This window comes from Pieris rapae, chromosome 22 (assembly GCF_905147795.1).
Source record: "Pieris rapae chromosome 22, ilPieRapa1.1, whole genome shotgun sequence".
Classification (NCBI taxonomy): Eukaryota; Metazoa; Arthropoda; class Insecta; order Lepidoptera; family Pieridae; genus Pieris; species Pieris rapae.
The window spans coordinates 3,151,989-3,172,547 of record NC_059530.1 but is presented as its reverse complement, the minus strand read 5'-3'; the positions used below and the strand labels follow the sequence as shown (position 1 = coordinate 3,172,547).

Sequence of the window (20,559 nt, the reverse complement as noted above, 5' to 3'; positions counted from 1 at the left end):
CCCGCCATCGAAATAATACTTTATGCAAACAGAAACAGTTGCTCACTATAAATCACTCATCGCCCGCATACATACGTACTTTAAATAGTTTTCTAGTCGTTTTCTCTCTCAAGGTCAAATACATAATTAAAGGAGTTGCTGAAAATGTCTTGCGAGTAATTTTCGGCACAGGTCCACCATTGAACAAGTGCATATAAAATAATGCCAGCCAATTAATCGTTTTAAATCTCATTAGACTAGAACGGTTTTATTATATTTTACGAGTTATTTAATTTTTGTTCCTTTAAACCTTGGTTTCAATGGGTTTGACAAATGATAATTTTATATCAAACATTTTTCTGAACTCCCTATATATGTAACAGTCAGTTGGTGCATTTCAATAGAATGTTACACTATACATTCTTCAACCATTGTTTCTAAGCCAAATATATTACCTGTTTATCATTGAAATTATTGTTTTATGTATATAAGCATCGTGCGGAAACCGGCTCGCTTTAAAAAAAAGTCGACAATCTGTGTCAGGTACAGGAGGCTGAACCAACTTGCCTCATGAAACAGATTCAGAAATCTGAGGCCTAGACCTAACTTGTAACGATATTTTAATTTTATTGTGTTAGATTACCTATAATATGTGGGTTAAAACCATCCTATATAAAACTTATTAAAATATTTTTCGTATACATGCCTATTTATAGAGATTTAACAAAAACTAATGTATTACGATGAAAAATTAAAAACCATATCATTCCACTAATTTATTCTTAACATTACAATCTCTGAGTCTTGAACTGCGAAGGTGAATTTGGATTTGTCTGCGGTCGCCTTTTGCGCGTCGGTGGCGCCGAATTCACTAGACCTGCGTGCGCTTGCGCAGCTAACAACATCCCCAGCTGACATTGCGCCTGTAATATATAATAATATATAATATAATTATATATAATATAATAATATATAATATAATAATATATAATATAATATAATTATATATAATATAATAATATATAATATAATAAGTCTTTATTCATTTAAGTTGGTACATCTTTCTTTTCATAGTGTAAGATTTGGGAACCCTTTTAAGTAAATATACCTGTGTTAGGGTTCCCAAAATAACATTATAATGTAATAGACATTTTTTTAGTGATTTAACTACTATTTAACGTAGTTTTAGTTCAGGTAACTGACCATACTTTCTCGTTCCGAACGGTTCGTTAAATAATAGCTTAGGTATTAAATAAAAATTAAATTAAATAGCAGTATTTCTAGGGCCTGTGCCTCAGATTTTTGTATCTGTGTCATGATTATTTTGTAAATCTAATAGTCAAGTAGGTGATCAGCCTCCAGTGCCTGACACACGTCGACGACTTTTTGGGTCTAAGACATGTCGGTTTCCTCACGATCTTTTCCTTCACCGATGGAGCAAATGTTAAATGCGCACATAAACAGTCTAAGTACACAGCCAGAGATCGAACCCACGACCTCAAGGATGCGAGTCGCACTCTGAAGCCCCTTTTCCTTGTAAACTGATATTTAACTCAAACTCAAAAATATCTATATTCATATAGGTAAATATGTACACTTATGAACGTCAAAAAAAAATTAATTGTAAATTTACATTTACAACCAGATCGCAAGTCAAAGGCATAGAGCGGGTAAGAAGAACTGGCATGAAACTTTCTGCCACTCTTTTCAATCGCCAAGTTCAAATAATATGTATAAAAAATACAAATTATTTGAACTGGAGCAAATCAATCCCAAGGATTAGGATCATTTAAGAATTCGTCATTTATAAAAGGCTTTATTAATTAATTTACTTTTAACAAGGGCTTTGAATTTATTTACTGATAGTTCTCTAATTTCGAGTTTGTTTTCAAATAAAGATAGGATGTAAAAACACTATTTAGAAAATGCATAGATAATAAATAATATAAATATTTCCGTGAATCTCACCTCTTCAAACATATCTTTAGCCATTGTGTAAACACTATGCGATGTGCTGTTGTACATGAGTGCGTTCGACAACATCAGTAACACGTCACGCTGGAATTGTGCTGTGGTTCTGGAAATTTTGATAAAGTGAGGGTAGTTATCAATTCATAGAATTTTGCAGAACTAATAGGCAATTTTAGTATTTTTAATAACATGCGTTATTAAAAATAATAAAATTGCCATGCCAAATAATAAAATTGAATTCCATAGCAGGATACTCTATCCTGCTATGGAATTCCCTACCAATCGATATTAGACGAGCGCAATCTTTAAATGTATTTAAAAAGCTTCTTTTTGATCATTTTCTTTCTACCTCGTAATTAGTTCTGCTTATATATATTTATTTTTATAGGTTAACCTTTTTATTGGCTTTTAAATTTTTGTCTATAATTATTTTTATTTATTATTATTGCTATTTTTTCTTTGATTTTGTTTTATTATATTCAATTAGTTATAGTAACGCTTGTTTTAAGTTTTTAGTTTTTTTGTTTTTTTTTTGTTAATGGTTTTTTATTTTTTGTACTCTACCCTCTGTTGGTGTTTCTTTTTCTTTGTCTCTTATTAGGGTTGCCTGGAAGAAATCGCTTGTAAGCGATAAGGCCGCCCTTTGCCTTATATCTTTTGTAACTGTTTTTTTTTATTTATTTTTTGTTATGTGTGTTTTTGTATAAGGCAATAAAGGATAAATAAATAAATAAATGAATAAATGATCTAATTAAAATAATTCGCAAGTCACAAACTGCCAATGGGCCATACATTCAGAATTTCCTTAATTACTTTTCTTTAGGCAAGAAAGTAGCTCACGTGAGGCAATATTCGTGTTCTCCATGTTATACCTTTCAATCGGAGTCTTGATTTAAAATTTATATAAGGTTTTCTAAATAAATATGTAAATAGAAAAACCATTGGTTATATTCGGGATTTAAACGCAAGACATTTATAATAATCGCCATAACCACAAAGTAATAAATAGAAAAATATTCAGGGTACCCATATTACCCATATCAAGATCGAAAACTGCAGTGAAATAAAATCAAAAAATTTCCTATAATAATTATAACGGTATATTGTTAACACATTTTTAGAAGAACCCTTCGAAGCAAAATCAGTACAATCAAAAATATTACCTAATATGCCCGGCGTCTATATTCCGTCGTATGGTGGAAAGATCCATAGGCCTCTTCACTATAGTGCTATACCCCGGAGCCTCTTCATCGGTGATAGGTCGCAGGAACAACGACGCGTACTTGTGTGCGCATAACCTTATTTGAAGAAAATGCACTTGATTTTGACAATTTTCTTTGATTGATATTTTAAGTCTTACTGACTAGAACTTTGTATGGCCTTAATAAAATTTTGGAAATGGATAATTTATAAATAAATCTTCGATCGGAGGAACAAAGTTCATTAGTATAGCGAAGACATTGGAAGAAGGGAGAAAGAGAAGAAGAATTTGCAAATAGTCAACTTTGACTCAGAGAAAGTAAGTTTGTTAAAATTGTATTCATCATCTGTAGTTAAAATTTACTTTACTATTTCCGAACAATGCAATTTGTAGGATTTACATAATAATAAAATTTGTAACTATGTTGTATATTTTAATCTTGTTAAGCTGCCCTATTAAAAAGCGATTCATACCTGCTATAGACAAGCATAACACTCTTCTTCCAAAGTCGGTGTTGTCTCTCTGCTTCGCTTGAGCTCGGTGAATCCGGGGCACTTTCCGAACCAGAACACGCTTAAAATATAACATGATGTCTCAAATGTCATACAAAAAATCTTCATCCAAAGTAATCTATATTAATAATCACTATCGTATCAAAAAGGCATATCGATACGTCCCTAATGTAATCCTTCCAAAATAAATAAGTATTGTTTAGTTAAACTTTACTGACTACGATTGAAGGAGCCCAAATTATGAAAAACTCGCGTTAAAAGTCGTATTGGAGATAAAACTTCTATCTTGTGACATTTTAAATCCTGAAATAATGTTTTTAAAAAAGGCGCCATTTTAAGCTAATTTTGCCGTCCTAGTTTCCTAGAGTAAGATTCAGAAAACTTAGCGGTAAGTAACTTCCAGTCGACAAAAATGTATTATTAGATTTTGACATTTTAAGGTTTCTAAGCATAAATACGTCACTTCATAGAACACTTAGGAAACTTACTTCTGGAATCCGGTTTCTTCTTCCTTGAATAATCTCTCTTTGTTTTTCCTTCTTTATCTTCTTCTCTGCTTAACTAAAAAAAAAACAATTATATTTAGTTATTATTACGACATATTATAACCACATTTCTTTTACTCACCTCCATGGGAGTATCGTCATCTGTTTCAGTATGAGCATCTTCTTCTTTGTCTTTCTCTTGTACTTTTTCTTCCTTTATCATATCCTTTAGTGGTATTGAGTCCTAGAAATAAAATAATAATTAAGGCGTTAACCAATTAGATGGACCGATGGAGTGAAACACTCAAAGCTCATTACAGTAAGAGAAGCAATAGTCAGAAACTATGTATTATTGTAAACTTATAATTATTTAAACAAAATTTTAAATTTAACCGACGTTTATACCAACTGCGGAAATAAATACAGATAATACAACATTTTCTACAGCTGTGATACTTTTTTGACATTTAACACCTTTGTCTTCAGTCACCGTGACCATGCATGCTGTAAAGCATGCGAAACGTCGGTTAAATTTAAAATTATGTTAAAATAATTATAAGTTTACAATAATACATAGCTTTAATCCGGTAAAAAAGTGTTTTTCTTTAAATGTGTAAAAGTTATGTTAATAAAAGACAATACTATAGTCAGAAACTGTTGGAAATAGATTGTCCGCTGCAGATGATAAAAATATTATTTGCATGTTTTTGTTGGGGACAACGGGTTTCTTAGGGTATGATTCAGAATATGGATTTACGAAACACAGAACGCTACGTCTGCCCCCGTACGTGATTTCTCTTCTCTGTCGTACCATTAATGGTTTAGGTATATTCCTCGAATATTAATCTAACAGCAATAAAATTCTATAGCCTTTTTCTACCTTTTACACCAAATGTCAAGAGGAAGTTAGAAAGCCATACTTAAGTTTTGGTTACCTAACAAAACACAACCTTACCTCATCTTCTTCTTTCTTTTCCTCTTTCGTCTCACTAACTTCTTCCATTTCCTCTTTACTCTCTTCGGTCTGCGGCAGCGGTATATCTTGTATTTGCACATTCACTTTTGTATCGGCTTCTTGTTCAGGCTGTGAATCCGTTGCTGTCTCTTCAATATCTGGTTCTAGAATTTACAAATTTATTTGAAATAATTCTTAAATCAGGTGATACTAAATCAAATATAAACTTAATTTAACTTAAGTTAATTAAAAAAATAGTATACAGTTTCTGGTAATACAGTTGATTAATACAATACAGTGCCCTACGAGTCCGGCTCGAAGGACCAATAAATATCTTTCATACTTGCTACATATATACCTATACGCGTACCATACGCGCTCTCGCTTCACAAGTATCGAATAATTTAAATTAATATTCATAACACAATAGATTTATCGTAAGTTACTAATTAGATTGAGCAGTTTAAGTTTAATTCGAAATAAATAATTAAAAACTGTTCTTTTAATTGCGTAATATTCCCTTATAATTTAGTATATTTTTAAAGGAAAGGAAGAATTTCCCTGTGTACCTTCAGGTTTAGGTGACTCCGGCAAAGGTATCTCTTCTGTCGGTATGTTTGTCTCCACCTCTGCAACTTCTGGCTCAGGCTGTGCGTCTTCTTGTGGTACATCTACTTTTACTGGTGCAGGCTCGGGTCTGAAACAAATTATTATTAGAATTTTTTTATATGTCTACATTTTTGCATTTAGTGAAAATAAAGTCTTCTGAAGACCGAAGCCAAAATAAATTATTAAAAATACAAACGATCACTCTTGATCGATGCATCAATCTTGCATTACGTACGCATACGTACGAACTACGGCAAAAAATGTTACCTATGAAAGCACACAGCTGTATAATAACTACCCACAAATAAAAAAAAATATTACTTCTTTCTATTCATTCAAATCGAAGCACAGCATCAGTTTAAACCACTTAACCAATTTTAATGGAATTTGGTAAAGAGAGAACCTTGATATTAAGACAAAAGCCTCATATAGCGAGAAAATGGTAAAACAGGGATTGCACTATAATCGGTGTCAGTCAAAGGATGATTTTAGCTTTTGACTTTTAACAAGAATCGCTGCAGCTGACATTAAAACGCATTTTCTTATTACAAATACAACTTTGTAGAAAGACTTTTTGATTTGATTTGAGTTTAATCGATTTTTGGATTTGTTTTGTTACCGAGACGTGGTAGCTTAACCAGCGTATATTGTAACATGATCAGGAGATCACATAGGTAAGTTTGTATGGAAGTTATATTTTTATGCTTACTCATCTACTTTCTCCTCTATTACTTCTTTCTCCGGAACATCTTGAATTTCTTCTACAATCGGCTCTTCTACAGGATCCTCAATTTCATTTGACTCTTGTTTAACTTCTACCTCCAGCGGGGGGCTAGCTTCTAGCGGTTCCTGCTCTACTTTTGGCTGTAACTTTTAATGGCATTTGCTTCATACAGTTTCAATGCAATAAGCTATTAGACAGTATCAAAAAATATTATTGAGAGTAATCTGTATAAAACACTTTTAAATGAGTTAAATAACTTGTAAATAATCATTAACTTATACAAAATTCCATAATACAATTTTTTAATTTGTGAGTCAAGAAACCCACACACACAGGTTAGTCAAATCGATGTTGACGTAGTATGCTTGTAAATAATATATGTTCGCGTGTTTAATTTTAATAATTCTTTGAAGGTTTATGTCGTCGAAGACTATAAAATAATATATTATCTGTAACATGTATGTGTTATATTGATAATTAATACACAATCGAACGCGATCTTGCGTAGAAAAATTATTTGGCGAGTTATAAATTAAGGCTTTAAAGGGATTTTAAAATGTTCTAAAATAGCCAATTAACGAATTCTATGAAATACCTGCGTATCATCCGACTGTATAACTTTTATTTCCGGTGTCGGAAACTTCACTTCCGGGAAAGCAATTTTTACTTCTGGCACTATTTCCGTTTCCGGTATTATTTCTTCTTCCTGTATCACTTCTGTTTTTATCGGTTCAACCTAGAATATGTAAAGCTTTTTGAAAATTATCTGTTTCCTCGATACTTTCTTCTGTATAGGCGTAGGTGCTTAGGTTTTTTTTTTTTTTTTTTATAGAACAGGGGGCAAACGGGCAGGAGGCTCACCTGATGTTAAGTGATACCGCCGCCCATGGACACTCTCAATGCCAGAGGGCTCGCGAGTGCGTTGCCGGCCTTTTAAGAATTGGTAGGCTTTAGAATAAGTGAATTAAAATACCTGTACATCTTCCGTAGTAATCGATGGTTCTACTGTCGGCTCTATAACAGGATCTTCTTCAATCTGGAATGCATCAATAAATATATACCATCTGCTATTTGTTAGAGAGCGTATACAGAAGGTAATATTCCTACTTTACTTACAAAGTGGAAAAAGACAGTATTTTTTAAGTAGCGTTACTTTCAAATAAATAATTCATTAATAGATGTACAGCATAAAAGTAAATAAATAACAAATAGTGCACCTCGTACCGCTAGCGCTCGATAAGGCTGTTTCATTTGTATCACCTACCGCCGACATATGTGTGTGTATATACATGTATATGTCGCAGATTTAACGCGATTAATAATTACAAAATTGGTGAGACTACCGTCATTATTACATAATAATTAAACACAGTACGAACGTCCGGCGCAGGCGCCGATCAGAGAGCAAATCAACGCACTACTGACAAATTAACTTTGACACATTGACATTTCGCAATCTGTAAAATGTCTATGATATGGCGTGGTGTTGCCATTCTAAAAAAATAATTGTGTTTGTACAGCAGCACATAAGTGCTAGTCTATTTGGTTTTGTACATAAGAATTAATGGACACCAAATGGACTAACATTTGCTTTGAACGTAACCCAAAAACAATCTTCTTTTTTTAGTTTTTTTTTCACATTTTTACTGTCAGCTGAGAAATTATTTATTTATGTTACATATATATTATAGATTTTAAGTTCCAATAATTATAACTATTATTATCGTTCTAAGGTAATTAAGTCTCTTGTGGTGATATAGAGTACTTTTAAGAGGCCACACTTTAAAGAAACGCTTGATTTTCTCACCTTATCTTCTGGCATAGACTCCTCAATAACACATGGTTCTTCTTCTTTCTTAAATTGCTTTTCCACCCTAAAATTATAAAGTAATTTTAACCGAGGAGTATTCGCCAAGACTTAAGATTTGTTATATTAGTTTTTATAAGGCATTTACGAGCGACGTGCTTTCAATACCAAGTTGTGGACTTGAAAGCGGACGTGAACAACCAATACTCATACGTGACGTCATGTCGTGACGTCAAAATTAACGGGGCTTGTCTAATACAGAAGACCGACTAAAAAAATAATCAGACAGAGGAAAAGAACCAGCTTTATGGTAATATAAATCTTATTTTCTACGTACGCGTAGTAATTTTCAATATATATTTACATTATATACTTTTGATTTTGAAGTGAAACTTCTTTAGAATCGTTGTGATTTCAAACCGGATGCAACGAAAAAGCGACAGTAAAAAGAGACAGAAACATTAATTCATATGATTTAACGTGGGAGAAAATGAGATAGATAAACTTCTTTCGAATCGTCGTGATTTCAAACCGGATGCAGCGGTAAAGAGAGACAGAAACATCAATTCATCATATGATTTAACGTGGGAGAAAATGAGATAGCAGGCATTATACAGCCTCTCTTTACTGCCGCTTTTTCATTTGATCGAATTTCAAACTTTCGATGTTTTAGTTTTTCCCAAATTAAAAATTTATATTAAACTTATAAATTAAAATTTATCATTAAAATATACTGTTTTAAAAGAACACACACATTTAGATAATGGAAAATGATTAATTTATATATGATTAATAATAAAAAAAATGTTTTTGAAGGTTTCACTTCTACCATGTGTGAATTGCACATATGTTTTTTTTTTCCATATTAACAAAAAATAGTGTATCGTATAAGGACGTAAGACTAGCGATTTTTACGTGCGTATAAGCTCTTTGGTAGCGGATAACATACATAAAAGACGCAGTTTTGGCACCATCCAACTCGTACGAGCAAGCACGTACGTATAAGTAATATTTCTTCGTCAGAATCCATGTTGATACTGACACGATGCTACTACCCATTCGAGCGAAGACGCCGAAATATGCCCGTTTACGCGCGTCGTTTTTAAGCGCGTATACTTAAATGAACGTATACGCGCATAAAATACGCTAGTCTGAACCGCCCTTCGTGTTGTCGACATAACAAAAAAAGGAAATTTAGCACTGCAATCTGACTTCCACAGACTTATAAAGCCACAATCTTGTCTTGCTGTCAAATATGTGCAATACAGATTTTTTATGGTTCCATGACGTTCTAGAATATGAGCTTTACCCTTAACTAAAAATATAATTTACCTTGGCTTGTGCATGGCAGCCACGGGTGGTATATGTATATCTATATCACTGAACGCATATACATCTTCCGCCTTTATCTCTATATCATCTATGTCCACTGCAGGCGTGGGAGCTGCTGTTACCACTGTAGGGGGATTAGGCACTGGTGACCCACTAGTGCTGGCTGTGTAAATATTCAAATGTTATGAACTGCTTACTTGCTCACACAAAGTTTGTGGGATGACCACAATTGATATGATATTATGATAAAATAATAAAAATGCAAGCAAATGCATGTAATTTTAATCAATACACATTGTTTCACATTTTCCCAGAATGTTTATTTTATGGGCGTGGTGGTTCTATCATACAAATCAAATAGGGGATTTCATTAGCTTTCAAATGATACTTATAATGAGAGTACAGTAAGGATCTTAGGAGTAATAATTGCTTGACACGAATTTTAAGAAAGGTGCGATTTTTTTACGCCGAGTGTATGTATGTTAGTAATTGTGTGTTGTTTTTAATAGTTTGACTTATTAAAAAAAAAATGCTGATTTCAGTTGGGTATTAACTCAGATCCGTCCAGACCTGTCCAGTCGAAAAACAAATTTTGAATTCGAATGTATATAAAACTGGACCGTAATCTAAATGAACTGGCAAGAGTAAGGAGGTTTTCGCCACTAAACATGGGGCGTTCCACCGAATTGAACGACTGAGCCCCAGAACTCACAACGTGGTGGCAAGAGAAAACCCAGCTGAGAGACTGAGGCTGTGTTGGTGGGATCTGTCAAGGACCCAGGTGTTTGAAATTGGAATGCAAGAAACACGATAAATATTGTTATTGCGAAAGGCCCATGGGCTGTACAGCCATGGATAAACTAAACAATTTTTTTTTATAGAAAAGAGGGCTAAAGTTTAGGGAGGTACATCCTGATCAGAAGATGGTAAGTGATACCGCCGCCCATCAGAATTCTCAATTAAGAGGGCTCGCAATGTGTTGCTGGCCTTTTAATATTTGGTATGCTATTTTCTTGACTCGGATTGGTTTAGAAATACTTCAATGGGTAGCTGGTTCTACATAGTAGTAGTTTGCTGCAGATACTGCCTTTAAAAAACGCTTTATATGTAGTCAAGTCATCATATTGATAACGAATCATCAATGATGTTCAACAATCAGCATACAAAAATACAGGTATTCTTTTGGTTTCGAAGAAAATCTTAACAAAATAAAATTCAAGTTTAAACCAATTTTAAAAGTTAAAATGTTATAAAACTTAAAAAAATACCTTTTAACTGATGTTCAATTTGCACCAATTGACTTTTAATATGTTCTATCGCTGCATGTTTGTTATCTTGTGGCTGTTCCAATAATAGAGACAGTGTTGGGGCACCGGCACTGGGTGACACTGTTTCTGAAAACATAAATAATCCAGTTAAAATCAAATTATTCAAAAGTCAAAAATAATTTATTCATATAGGTAACATAATGTACACTTATGAACGTCAAAAAATGAAAAGAAATATAAAATGATTCTAATTTTACATTTACTGCCAGTTCTCAAATCAAGGGCGTAGAACGGAAGAGAAGTACTGGCAATAAACTCTTCGCCACTCTTTTTAATCGCCAAGTTTTTTTTTACACAATGTTTGTAAGGAGCTGCAACCATTACACAATGTTCCTTATTAATAAATTAATTTCAAATATACAGATTCCTTGTTAGTAACATATAAACTCTATGTTAGTTTATGGTATTTCCGATTTTTCTTCAATATGAACACCTGCAAGAAGGAAAATAGATGTTCTGGAAATTTGGTGTCCTGAATAGCTAAGAACATAATTGTGTCTATACTAAGACGGCTTCAGGTCTTATGACACTTTGTTACATACGTTTTTGGCATTGGTCCTCAATTTGATGGACGGATCAAATCAGAGGCTTGAAGACAGGGGAGAGTGGAGGAAGTTAGGACCTTCACAATTTAATTCTACGCCCTTGATATGAGAACTGGCAGTAAAAATAGAAGCATTCAATGTATATTTATATTTTGACGTTCATAAGTGTACATTGTGTTACCTACATGAATAAATGATTTTTGACTTTTGACTGTAAGCTTGTGACTGGAGAAGTTAACGTTAGTTAAATTAAAATGGATTAGTAAACTAAAAGGAGCTACATGAGGCAGAAATAAATTCGTTTATGCACAGCCGATATTAGAAGGCACGCTACTACGCTAACACTGGTTATGTGGGTGGTAGTATTAAACTGTTAATAAATGCAAGATACTATATACGGTAGACTTAATAATAGTTTGTAATATACAAAACTGTCAAAATGTCTAGACTCTAGAGCATTGGAATAAAACAAAAGACGAAACGATGACGCGTTTGTCTTCTTGTCGCGATCTTGCTAACCAATCTATAATAAATAATAATTTGAATCACAAGTACTTTAGAGTAATGAGATAATATTAACACAAGGTACACATAAACTTACCAATGGAATTGTTTGGGTGTAAGATATGCTGTGGCGTGGTGACAACTGGTGTGGACTTCAACAAAGAGGATAACAGAGGTGATGAGGGTGTGGAAGATGTAACTGAAATGTATAAGAATGTTATTGGTACTGTATCTAGTGAAAAATAGGCAATGTTAAATCATAGTGAAATTTCTTTCTTACTTTCTTCTTTCTCTTAACTGACAAGACATAGTTCATATTATTTGGTAAAAAACACTATTTACATAACTGTGATGGATAGTTATTTATTTCTTGCCAACAACACATAAATGTTTACAAAAAATAATTCCCACACAATAATCTTTAGTCACTATAAAAGCGATAAAACTACACCTGTATATTTCTGTAATATAATGTGTGCAATTTTAAATTTTTCATGATTTCTCAAAGATAACTGCCTATCTGCTTATATTTCTTCACCGAAAACTACTAACCTTGTGTAGTGATGGCAACAGTGGTCTGAGGCCTCCACGTCTTTTCAGCCTTTATTATACGCTCCTCTCTTTCTTTTATCCAAGCTGCACGAGTAGCATTTTCTCGTTCTTTTTTCTGTTTGGACGCTTCAATCTCTGCCCATATCTCTCGAAGTTTTTCTTCAGATGTTGCTGAGTTACGCACTTCATTTACTTCATTCTAAAAGAACACCAATATTGTAATTCTTCTTTGAGAAATATTTTTATATTTGTCAAATCTAAATTTTGTTGCAAACATTTAATAGTACAAAATCAAATAAATGGCTTAATAATAACTATAGTTAACATGGTCATAAGTTGTGCAAGGAATTATAGTAGCTATAAAATCTTATGAATATAGTAATGCTTAAAAATGCTTACCTTTATTTGTTCATATTCTGCATTTATTTCAGCTAGGCTATTCTTTATCTCCTGTACTCTCTGATCCCTAAGCCGTTTGAGGATGCTTTCCTGTGGTGTCTCCACACCACCCTCTGAATTCCTCTTCTTACGCTTTGGAGTTTCCACATGTTCCAATAAAGCACCATACTGTACAGCACAACTAAAACAAACAAAATAACAAATGAGAAAAAAAACTATATTTCATTTCAACTATATTATTTTAGAAAAATTATTTTATTGTTACAGGGAATTCATTCATCATATTATGGAACATGGAACTTTTAATATATTAGGATTATCATTCAGATATAGAGGATTCTTAGGCATAAAGAAAACTCAATTTTTTGTGACATTTATAGAAAACCTGTTCAAATAAAATTACTATGTATTTATTTATTAGAAGTCGACGGGATATATAAGTAAAACTAGTCACAAATAAAATTTGGTAGTCGGAGGTTTAAATATCTTAATTGCTTACTTTTTTTGTGAATACCAATCCGGGGGGCGATTGGGATCAGCAAGAGACTTAAGTGCCCGCGAAACAGACATCCAATTTTGATCGCCACTTCTGACAACTGCTGAGGCAAGACATAGCTGTTCTCTTATATTCCATGTATCCAGCGGTGCACGCTTAAGTTGTAAGCGCTCTTGAATGGAGGTCATTTAAACTATAATTATAATTATTATTGCAAAGATGCCCTAAACAATAACAATGGTCTCAGGATTCAGAAGTATTTGATAATTGACATTTTAAAAATGACATCTCCTTGTCATCATTTTACATTTTTAATGAAATATGCTGTGGTAAAAATATAGATTATAGTGAACACTTCACAATCTTTTATGCGAGTTGAAGATGATATACGGTACAATAAATAAATTGTTTTGGATTTGTCGGTCTATGAAATGCATCTCATCATCGTGGGCGAGAAAAACTGTGTCAAGAGAATGATACAGTTAAAACTGTCTTAAATTAATCACATGACTCTTGACTCATTTATTTATAATAAATTGCCCCTAGAAGTTTTGAGTATAATTAAAAAACTGTAGTTATTACGTGACAGTACAATAAAAATGATAATAGAAAAAACGTCAAAATTGCCATCTAAAGTTCTAATTTGCAACTACAAAACGAATACTTGATATATTCACATAGCGTTTTTTTGATCTCCCTTACTCTCTCTCCCCCACATCTCGCTCCATAGCACTGTGCGTGATGCGACGTTCGCTCTATCTCACTCTCTCTCTTGATCTTTCTCACTTGCTTGCTCCCTACTCTCACTGCACCGATATTTGCTTCATGCTACGTTCGCCTATACTCACTCTTTCAATCGGTCTCAATTACTCTCTCCATTTTATTCGACAAAAACGCTGCACACCTTCGTGACGCTAATATTATAATTATTGCGTTTCATCCGTAAAAAACCCTCATGCGCCTAGAGAAGTTTCACCCCAAAAATACATGAAGGTTTGGAAACTAAGAGTGAGGTGCAATAAATACTAAAATTAACAAGTAAAAAATTTTATTGTCAAAACACAATATAAATTCAGCTTAACTGTCTATCAATAAACATAATTTCAGGCACTTACACAATTTTACATAGTTGAATAATGAGAACTACACCAATAAAATGTGATAATTTATACTTTTATACCTTTAGACTTATACCTTTACGACCGTATAGCATCGTCAAGAATCACTTGTTTGACACACTTTATCCAGTTCTAAAACAACAATAATTATAGATCCAGAAAAAATATCATGACGTCAACATAGCGCACCATTCTAGCATTACTGTAGTCTGTAACACTTGTTAGATATAATTAACAATATAAGCAATAGCTGATCATAAAGGGGATACTTTCCTTTAGAGAAAAGTATATCAATAACGATAAACGTGCAACGAATAATAATATAATGAACGTTGCAAAACAAGCCTATTAATGTTGTCTAAAACGAGAAAATCCTTTTTTAACGATACAATCATACAAAAGCGAATTTGGTACTTTTTTTTTTAATTTTATGGCAAAATTTGGTACTAGTTTATCTGATGTTACGAAAATCGAATGGTCAAGGGAAGTGTAATATCTATAACCATACTAGTAAATTAGTCACTGCCCCTGCATGGCGAATGCTCTTTGGAAGTTGGAACGTACCTAAGAACTGATTGGAAATTATTAAAAAAAAATGAACTGATCACTTTATTTAAAGAAGTCCTACTTGCATGTTTTCAAAGAATATAGGATATACATGTAGAGTTGTGAAGTAACGTCAGAGCAGCGAGTTCACATAGAACTAGGAAAATACAAACTAAAAACTTTCAAACCGTAATTTTAAATATGTGGATATATTTTCTTTAGGTCTCAATAAATATAGAAATATTAAAAAAAGAACCAATCAACAATTTGGATTGCCGTCAATTTTTTTAAAATTTGAATGATGTATTTTAAACATTAAGATATCTCTAAGTTGACTATAATATAAGCACACAGTCATGGAAATTAACAAGATTTCTATATTAAAAAAATGTTAATATGGAAATCTTGGATGAAGATATTGATGCATTCTGTCACTTATATGCTTTTTAACATTTTGCAAAGAAGTACTACATATTTTGCAATAATATTCTCCATCAAGTATAGTGATCCATTCATTTTTTAATAACTTTTCATCATCTTGTCGAACATTAAGCTTTTCTTTTAAAGAACTAATTTCAGTATTGCTTTCTTTGGTTTTTAATGGAGGTTTATTAATGTCATGCTCTATAAGGGTACTTTTGTCAGAAGCTGTGTGGGTTGGACTTGAATCTATCTTTTCAAGGTCAGAAATATTTTCATTGTATACATTATTACAACCAGGAATTGATGGAATTAGGTCTTGCGCCTTTAGATCAGACACAGAACAGTTTTGGTCTTTTGTTGAATCTGTTGTAACCAATATTGATTCTTCTGCAACATGTGCCTCAGTAACTGATAGTTGGTTTGTGGTTTGGTCTACATTTAGTGTTGGTTTAATTGAAAGATTTTTGATATGTAGTTTATTTTTATTTTTATGACTTTTTTCTTCAATATGTTTTAAAGGATTCTCTATATATACATTACATGCTTGACAGTAATGTTTGTTATCATCGGAAACTATATTTTCTGATTCTAAAGTAAGTTTATAATTGTTTAAATGTACTTTACCCTTGCCATGTTCACTTATATTTGTTTTAGTATTAGGAAGTTTTACTTTGCACACTTTACAAACAATTTCGGTTTTTTTCTCTCCTTCTTTTGGGGTTGGCAGTTCTTTTGTTGTAGGTAATTCCTGCAATTTTTTTAACTTCTTTAAATGAGATGCTCCAATATTGTGTTGAAGTATCATGTTGCTGTCATTAAGTAAGCTGCATTGACATATGTCACAGTAGTATATTAAACCCTTGGTTTCATTTGGTTCACTTTTCACAAATGATTCCGGAACAACTATTATTTCTGAATACTGTTGAGCCTTCTTCTTATGTGAAGCTCCATTATTGTGCATCTCTATATTATTTGGAGTGTTAGGTACATTAACTAGACATATCACACAGAAATATGGTTCACTAGTCTTAGTTTCATTTGAAGAAGGGTTGTCAATAGTTTCAGCATTTCTTTTATTATTCATTATGGCTTTATCAATACCATTTATAAATTTGTCCTGTTTACACTCTACTTTAGTTTTATGTAAATCAGAATCATCATGATTTTTGACTTCATTATTTGGTATTAATATATCACAAACACTGCAAAATGAGTAATTAGACCTTTTTTTATGATGTTGCTTACAACCAAAAATATGGACAAATTCATTTCTTTTAGGAATAGTTTTGTCACATAATTCACAAAAAATTCGAGATCTTGTGAGTCTGATTCCATTTTCTTTCAGATTTTTTTTATATAACATTGTATGGTTTGATCCCTTACAGTGGTCCCTTGCTGACTTAACTGAATTTTCTATAATATTGCAACAAACAATGCAATACAAATCATTTCCAGATTCCTTCATCATATAATGTACACTAGATACCATGTTCATTTTATGTCTTGATCCATTTATGTGTGAGTTTAATGAATTTTTATTGAAAGTTGAATAACATACATTACAATTAAAGTTTTCACCATCAACCGAAATGTAATCAGAAAGCTCTTTATTCACAACAGAAGCCTTGTCAAATAGAATAGATGTAAAATTAGATTTGGAGTCACTTTCTTCAGAAACTAATTCTTTACTTTTAAAAATATTATTTGTTTTACCTATAATAGTTTTTGAAATGGACGAGTTGGAAGAATCACATTCAACATCCAATCTTTCAAGGTCCAAAATTGAATATCTGTTTAATTTTGAACTATCTAAACTCACATTAGGGTCTTCAGGCTGTTTTTTATTACTAACATATTGTATTGAATCATTAGAATCCCAGTCCAGCTTAATGCCATCAATTTTGTTTGGTATATGTGAAATATCTGCTTCATCATGTCTATTCTTTGTATCACTTTCATTTGCATAAATTTTGTAGAGGTTTTCTAATAAATTGTCAAACATAGCTAAATATTTATGAGATTGAAGGTTTTCATGTGACTTTTGGTCTTTTTGTGAGACAGTTAAATCACATTCAGGACAGAAGTATGTTTCACATACATCATTCGTAATTTCATAGTCTTCTTTGTTCTGTAAATGTTTTTTCATACGATCTAATGCTATTTCTGCTATGCATTTATTAATGTTATGTCTTTTACTTTTACAGTGGTCATTAAAGAATAATTTTGGTACTTCTATGGCACAAATGTGACATGTTGCTTTAATAATAGCTGAAATACAATTATGTAAATTATTATAGAAATATTTGAATGTTACAATAATTTAACTACTACATATTTAAAAAAGGATTAATGAATTTACCACATTAACCAGTTAAAAATATATTTTATTAGAATCTTAAACTTAATGCTAATTTATATCTTAATGTTAATAAATGAAAGTCATGGAAAAAATGCATGTATAAGCGGCATTTTAATTCTAAACAAATCTTTGTTATAAAACTTAATAATCTATTAAAAAAGAAACTTCTGTATAAATACTTACAACCTTGTGTATTGTCATCAACTTTTTTTCGGATTTCAAATTCAAAGTACTCATTACTATCAGATCCAAAACTCCATATAGGAGCTGTTTTGGTGAAATCTCTTGAAAATGATATGGGTAAGTAATTGAAGTCCATTGCATCTAGTTGTAATTCGTATCTTGATATTCTTTCCATTCTAAAAAGATCAACATGTACAGCAGTTAAACGTAATAAGAATTTAAACAACAATGGTTTGTCAAACTTAGACCGACTACTACGAATACCTATACGAGGATCACTGTTCACTGATCACTGTTTTTATTGGCAACGATAGTCGATAACACAATATTTACCATTAAACAAATAATGTACCTATTTCATTTATTTCGTTCAACAAACTTGTAGTTTTATAGTTACATAGATCAGATAATACTAGGCACATAAGCAGCAGTTCCAGTAGTCAGTCAATTAGGTTATACCCAGTTAATTCACTTATTTCACTAATGACTAAACAATCCACCACGAATCACTGTTTAACAATGTAAAATATTATTCATATAATTTAAAATCTTTATTTCTTTAATCTTTTGTCTTCAGTGCTACCAACTATAAGACAATTATCCACCTACAAGGTAAAATAATAAAAAAAAACATCCCCGAAAACCATTATGTATAGATTTATCAATATTACAGATATTTTTATTAATTTTGTTTTAGTTTTCAAAATATGAACTTTTCTTTTGCAGTTTGCACAAGTTAGCTTTGTAGCTAAAGGTTTACAATTACTATTATTACTTGTGAGATTATGTGAAAAAAAATATTTTTGGGGGAATTCCTGACCGTAGACAATAATGAGAGAGGTTTTTTTTCATTAATTGACCGTTGACTACCAAAAAGCGTGAGCGTTAAGAGCTTATTACACCACGCGATATTCAGACAGTCTTAGAGGCTTATTACACTATGCGATATTCAGACTGAAAGGCTTATTACACCACGCGATATTCAGACAGTCTTATTAAGATTCAGCCTAGTGTAATAAGAGTTAGCCAGTTAGCCTGTCTAATTAGACCGACCGAATGGGTTCGGCGGTGCTTACTGGCTTACTTGCTGAATATCGTGTAGTGTAATAAGACTTAGCACGCTAAATCATTCAGTCAGCGCGCGGCAGTCGCAGAGCAAAGACGTTTGTACATGTTTGTTTTCTGTGGCCGCGTGCACCATGGCGTGTTCGCAAGAAAAAAAAGTACTTTGGAATGTTTTTTATTTTTTATAGATAAAGTTAGCCAACGCTCGACACACTGATACATTGGTAAAAACAAACATGACTCTTAAATTTAGAAAGAAGGTTCGGACAATCAATCTTATTATAGAATATCTTAGCTGCAAACGATGTGTCAATAAATTTAATTAATTTTCTGCGATTCTCTAATGACAACATACTAAAGTGTGCCAGCCTGGTTCTGTTCTTGATTTGTACCGAGACATGCCATTTTTATTGCCATATTGAATGTATGGAGTATCTATTAAATTACATATAATAATATAAATTACTAATATAACATTTTAATAGTCATTCAAACTCGGCAGCTCCTACTCTAAGGTAGTTTCTTAAGTCACATGGCGACATCCGTCACCGACTACGTACGCTTTGCAAATGAGTAAAAATGAGTTAGCATGCGGTATTCAGTCTAGTGTAATAGCGAGCTTGCTAATTAGATTTTAAGACAGTCTTACTAAGTCAGTCTGAATATCGCATAGTGTAATAAGCCTCTGACTTAGTAAGACTGTCTTAAAATCTAATTAGCAAGCTCGCTATTACACTAGACTGAATACCGCATGCTAACTCATTTTTACTCATTTGCAAAGCGTACGTAGTCGGTGACGGATGTCGCCATGTGACTTAAGAAACTACCTAAGAGTAGGAGCTGCCGAGTTTGAATGACTATTAAAATGTTATATTAGTAATTTATATTATTATATGTAATTTAATAGATACTCCATACATTCAATATGGCAATAAAAATGGCATGTCTCGGTACAAATCAAGAACAGAACCAGGCTGGCACACTTTAGTATGTTGTCATTAGAGAATCGCAGAAAATTTATTTAAATTTATTGACACATCGTTTGCAGCTAAGATATTCTATAATAAGATTGATTGTCCGAACCTTCTTTCTAAATTTAAGATTCATGTTTGTTTTTACCAATGTATCAGTGTGTCGAGCGTTGGCTAACTTTATCTATAAGAAATAAAAAACATTCCAAAGTACTTTTTTTTCTTGCGAACACGCCATGGTGCACGCGGCCACAGAAAACAAACATGTACAAACGTCTTTGCTCTGCGACTGCCGCGCGCTGACTGAATTATTTGGCGTGCTAAGTCTTATTACACTACACGATATTCAGCAAGTAAGCCAGTAAGCACCGCCGAACCCATTCGGTCGGTCTAATTAGACAGGCTAACTGGCTAACTCTTATTACACTAGGCTGAATCTTAGTAAGACTGTCTGAATATCGCGTGGTGTAATAAGCCTTTTACTAAGATTTAGCC

At 32.5% G+C, this 20,559-nt stretch overlaps 2 protein-coding genes across 7 annotated transcripts; both read right to left on the bottom strand.

Moving 5' to 3' along the window:
* Positions 1-744: 744 nt before the first annotated feature.
* Positions 745-13,669, bottom strand: LOC110996154 (bromodomain-containing protein 8). Of its 2 annotated transcripts, none has more exons than XM_022263698.2 (18): positions 13,403-13,669; positions 12,904-13,084; positions 12,505-12,703; positions 12,050-12,151; positions 10,844-10,969; positions 9,576-9,738; positions 8,244-8,310; positions 7,410-7,472; positions 7,032-7,172; positions 6,422-6,582; positions 5,673-5,800; positions 5,104-5,267; positions 4,291-4,392; positions 4,152-4,224; positions 3,625-3,724; positions 3,114-3,248; positions 1,948-2,056; positions 745-902 (listed from the first exon to the last, which is right to left on the bottom strand). In XM_022263698.2, the coding sequence occupies exons 1-18, from the start codon at positions 13,585-13,587 to the stop codon at positions 768-770; spliced, it is 2,334 nt and encodes a 777-aa protein (XP_022119390.2). In that variant the 5' UTR covers positions 13,588-13,669; the 3' UTR covers positions 745-767. The 2 variants fall into 2 exon arrangements, with proteins under 2 accessions (XP_022119390.2, XP_022119391.2); XM_022263699.2 differs by having other exon boundaries at positions 6,422-6,576.
* Positions 13,670-14,430: 761 nt separating this feature from the next.
* Positions 14,431-18,904, bottom strand: LOC110996158. Of its 5 annotated transcripts, none has more exons than XM_045633047.1 (3): positions 18,381-18,904; positions 18,032-18,204; positions 14,431-17,754 (listed from the first exon to the last, which is right to left on the bottom strand). In XM_045633047.1, the coding sequence occupies exons 2-3, from the start codon at positions 18,201-18,203 to the stop codon at positions 15,455-15,457; spliced, it is 2,472 nt and encodes an 823-aa protein (XP_045489003.1). In that variant the 5' UTR covers position 18,204; positions 18,381-18,904; the 3' UTR covers positions 14,431-15,454. The 5 variants fall into 5 exon arrangements, with proteins under 5 accessions (XP_045489003.1, XP_022119398.2, XP_022119396.2 ...); XM_022263706.2 differs by having other exon boundaries at positions 18,029-18,204; positions 18,293-18,903; XM_022263704.2 differs by having other exon boundaries at positions 18,029-18,204; positions 18,362-18,903.
* Between the last annotated feature and the right edge of the window lie 1,655 nt (positions 18,905-20,559).

Coding starts and splice junctions, on each gene's coding strand:
- LOC110996154 (XM_022263698.2), bottom strand. CDS start 13,587: ATGACCTCCATTCAAGAGCGCTTACAACTTAAGCGTGCACCGCTGGAT. Junction 12,152..12,504: donor TGTTGCCATCACTACACAAG/GTTAGTAGTTTT, acceptor TATACATTTCAG/TTACATCTTCCACACCCTCA. Junction 8,311..9,575: donor GCTGCCATGCACAAGCCAAG/GTAAATTATATT, acceptor TTATAATTTTAG/GGTGGAAAAGCAATTTAAGA.
- LOC110996158 (XM_022263706.2), bottom strand. CDS start 18,203: ATGGAAAGAATATCAAGATACGAATTACAACTAGATGCAATGGACTTC. Junction 17,755..18,028: donor TGATGACAATACACAAGGTT/GTAAGTATTTAT, acceptor ATTGTATTTCAG/CTATTATTAAAGCAACATGT.